Genomic DNA, 3239 nt, shown 5'->3' with positions numbered 1-3239 from the left:
TTGGCAGCCTGGGTCCGCCAGCCTGTCTGTGGAAAAAAGAATTAATCAGCTTAGCTGGCTGTTTCAGTTTCTCAGCCACGTCTGTATGATAATGAAAGAGTTTGCATGCAGGGACACAGTTAGGAAAATCAGCGCGGGGAATGTAATTATAAATATCAAATAGTGGGCAGCCCTGCACTAATCCTTCAATAATTGAGGTGATTACGGATTACTAGACAGCTTGAATTTTCAGGGTACTAGCTGCTCTTCACCAGTGCAGGCAGAAACATTGCGGGAACTTCCCAGCAATGAGACCTTAAGGGCCGTACTTGTGCTCTTCAGCAGTCTTGAAGGGGATAACTCTTCCAGGTACAGGGCTTGGCTCTCTTCTAGATGACTTAAGTGAATGGAAATAGTTTAGAAGCAGGCATCTAAACGTGAAATGTGGTTCTACAGCATGTGGTCTTTCATGATGAATTTACGTTCTGATGATTGTTATTCTAATTGCAGAGAATTCTATTCTGTGTTGCATGCGACCTTGACGCGATCATAATGTGCACGTGATGAGTGTACAAAACAAACTACTACCTGAATTTTTTACCTGTAATCATTGACTGCTGAGAAGTTTGTTGTCTGTCTGCCTTTTTCTTTACTTTTGGACTGTGGGTATGCCCTCCACACGACAGTCAAGGATTGCCTAAGTTCCGTTGTCAGCCAGGATGTCCAAACGCCAGCAGAAAGACCAAGAGCAGTTTTCTACACCAGCGAGAGTGACCCGGTGAGTTACTGCCAACGCTATTGTCAGACAGCAAGTGCCTAAATGCCATCAGTCTGAGGTTGTGCTGGAGCCAGTTCTTACTGGGGTTGTGTTGTTGCAGTAAACGTGGGGGCAGGGGGTGCGCAGGTCCAATAGCAGGCATCTAGACCGTGGTCCCGCCCAGAGGAAAACGCCATGGCTGTGCAGTGCCCCTGCCTGCGTTTAAACAAGACAGGGCTGGTCCCCTGCCGGAGAGCTCCTGGGATCAAGTATTGATTCCTTCTCTGTAGCTGCACAGATGAGAGACGCTCTGTATTGTGGAAGCTCAGTTGTGTCTTAGCTTGTCATCAGACACCATTAATTTCAACTCCAGGCTTATTCTTCCCTGACTAGCCTTCCCAGGTTGGCTATGAAGGGGTATAAAAAACACACCCCAGATGACCTCAGCACAGCGCAGCTCTCAGCATCATAATTCCAGCCTCACACTCTCCGTCTCAAGCACAAAATGAAGTGGAATAAATGAATAGAAAAAGCCTTTGAGGTGCTTTTCTGCTGCCTCTGTAATTGGAGTCTTTCAATACCGATTCCTCTGGGGTCTCTATGGAAACAGCAGCATGCAGATGATCTTATTCATGTGATGCGAGTGTCTCTATAGATTGCACAGAAGAGTCCAGATGGCAGGGATTGTCCGCACTGTCCTGTGCCTACCATTTACGTTGCCAGGCAACCGCCTTTGGCATTCTGACTTCACGTGCCTGATGTTTGGTGACAACCGCCATTGCTTATTAATTTATCAGATCGGCGTTCCTCAGACTTGCTGTGTTGCAGCGGAGAGGCTCCGCTGGGTCGCTTCATCAGCAAACCCGATAGCTCTGACTGCACCCGTGCTCGTGCACCATAAAGTCCTATTAAAAATGGATTAAGAAGAGCAGATGAAACCTAAATTTTTAATTAGACTTAGCTTTTATATACCTTTCCGTTAGCAAAACTCCAAGTGGCTAAACATGAGGGTTAAGGATACTGACCCACTTTACAGATGTAGGAGCTAAAGAATGAAGGAATTTGCCCAAGGTTATGCACCAAGTCAGTGATAAAACTGAGAAGGAAAATGGTCTCTGGAGTACTGCTCTTCTGTTCGAGTCCAGAGATAACACTGCTGTGCAAAAACACAGCCCGGAGTGTGAGACTGAAGTGTCTCTTAAGGGTTCTCTTTAGTCTATCTCCACGTAACATCTTGCAGCAGAGGAGCTATTGCCTGGCAAAAGCAGGCAGTCGTCAAACCCGCAGGTACAGCTGCTCGTGTGGTTTCACGTGAGGAGTACAGCAGGCAGCCAGGTCAGGGTAGCAGTACTCGTCACAACCTTATTTTCCCCATCCATTCATTCTGGTCAAACCATTTGTCAGCCAGGCTGCACAGGTGAGTGACCAAGCTCACACCAGTATTGGCCCTCAGTAAATTAAGCCAAAGTGGAAGCAAGAGATTGGCATGCACAGGAATATAAAGGAGGATTTTTTTTAGCTTGGGTTTAAAGTGCAGAAAGTGCAGAGCAGGACATGACACAAGCCTCAGAGCTTGGCACAAAGCTGCTAAAAAAGCCAGACAAGGCTTGGCACTTTGCTAAAAAGCACACAGGAAGTACTGCAGAATAGTCTTTATGCTGTCCTAATTACACAAGACACGAAAACTGATGGCTAAACCATAAGAGTAAGTACATAGGTGGTTTGCAAGTATTGCTTGGTGGGAAATTATTACCGTTAAGATGTTCTGGTGACCAGAAGCACAAGTGGACTAAGAGAAGATTAGATAAACTCACGAAGCGTAGGGCCACCAGTGCCCACAAAACACAACGGTTCATATACAAGCTCAAAGAATCCTTTTATGGCCAGGCAGGATGGCTTTTCCATAGATTCCTCCTAAGCATCTGCCAGCAGTGTCCCGATACTGCAGTTCCAGCTTAAACACGCTGGTTCTTCCGACCCTCGGTACCTGGATGCTCACTTGGATTGAGCGTTCTCTCCCTGTCCGTGCTCGCAGCCCTTCTGTACCCAGAACAAACGTACCAGACCTTCCCGAGCGTCACCATTTGTGTTTTACCTTCCCAGGCCAACCACGCAGAGCAGCACGAGGGCCGCCTGTACAGCATTCCGCTCGAGGAGCTGAAAGCCGTGTTTCCGCACGGGCTGCCCCATCGCTTCCAGCTGCAGGTACTTTATTGTAGAGCAGATCTGTAGGGAGTGGACACGTATGTGGGAAGAACCAGATCCACTCTAACTACGATGCTTCCCTGTTGGAATAAGAGAGACTGGCGTGCTGCAAGAATGCAATTAGTCCTGGTGCTTACTGTTAATTTATTCATCTAAAAGGTACCAGTCAACCTAAACAGCATAGCGGCAGAAGGGTGTGAGGATTCCACCAACACGCTATCCAGTATTTCTCCTTCTCTAACTTTTGAGTACATAGTAAATTACAGAAATAATTTCCACAGTTACATTTCTGTACGAA

General features: G+C 46.9%; 1 protein-coding gene across 1 annotated transcript in view; it reads left to right on the top strand.

Annotated features, from left to right (window-relative positions):
* The window catches only part of DAP3 (death associated protein 3), a gene marked incomplete at its 3' end in the record, with an annotated part of 9266 nt that overhangs the window by 2075 nt on the left and 3952 nt on the right, over positions 1-3239 (top strand). Inside the window, exons 2-3 of the mRNA XM_010179642.1 lie at positions 635-757; positions 2840-2941. Of these exons, the coding sequence (XP_010177944.1) occupies positions 635-757; positions 2840-2941 (225 nt within the window). The remainder of the gene's footprint in view (positions 1-634; positions 758-2839; positions 2942-3239) is intronic.

Source organism: Mesitornis unicolor, unplaced genomic scaffold (genome assembly GCF_000695765.1).
Source record: "Mesitornis unicolor isolate BGI_N332 unplaced genomic scaffold, ASM69576v1 scaffold29592, whole genome shotgun sequence".
Taxonomy (NCBI): Eukaryota; Metazoa; Chordata; class Aves; order Mesitornithiformes; family Mesitornithidae; genus Mesitornis; species Mesitornis unicolor.
The sequence above is the reverse complement of the archived record's forward strand: the minus strand, read 5'-3'. Positions and strand labels throughout refer to the sequence as shown.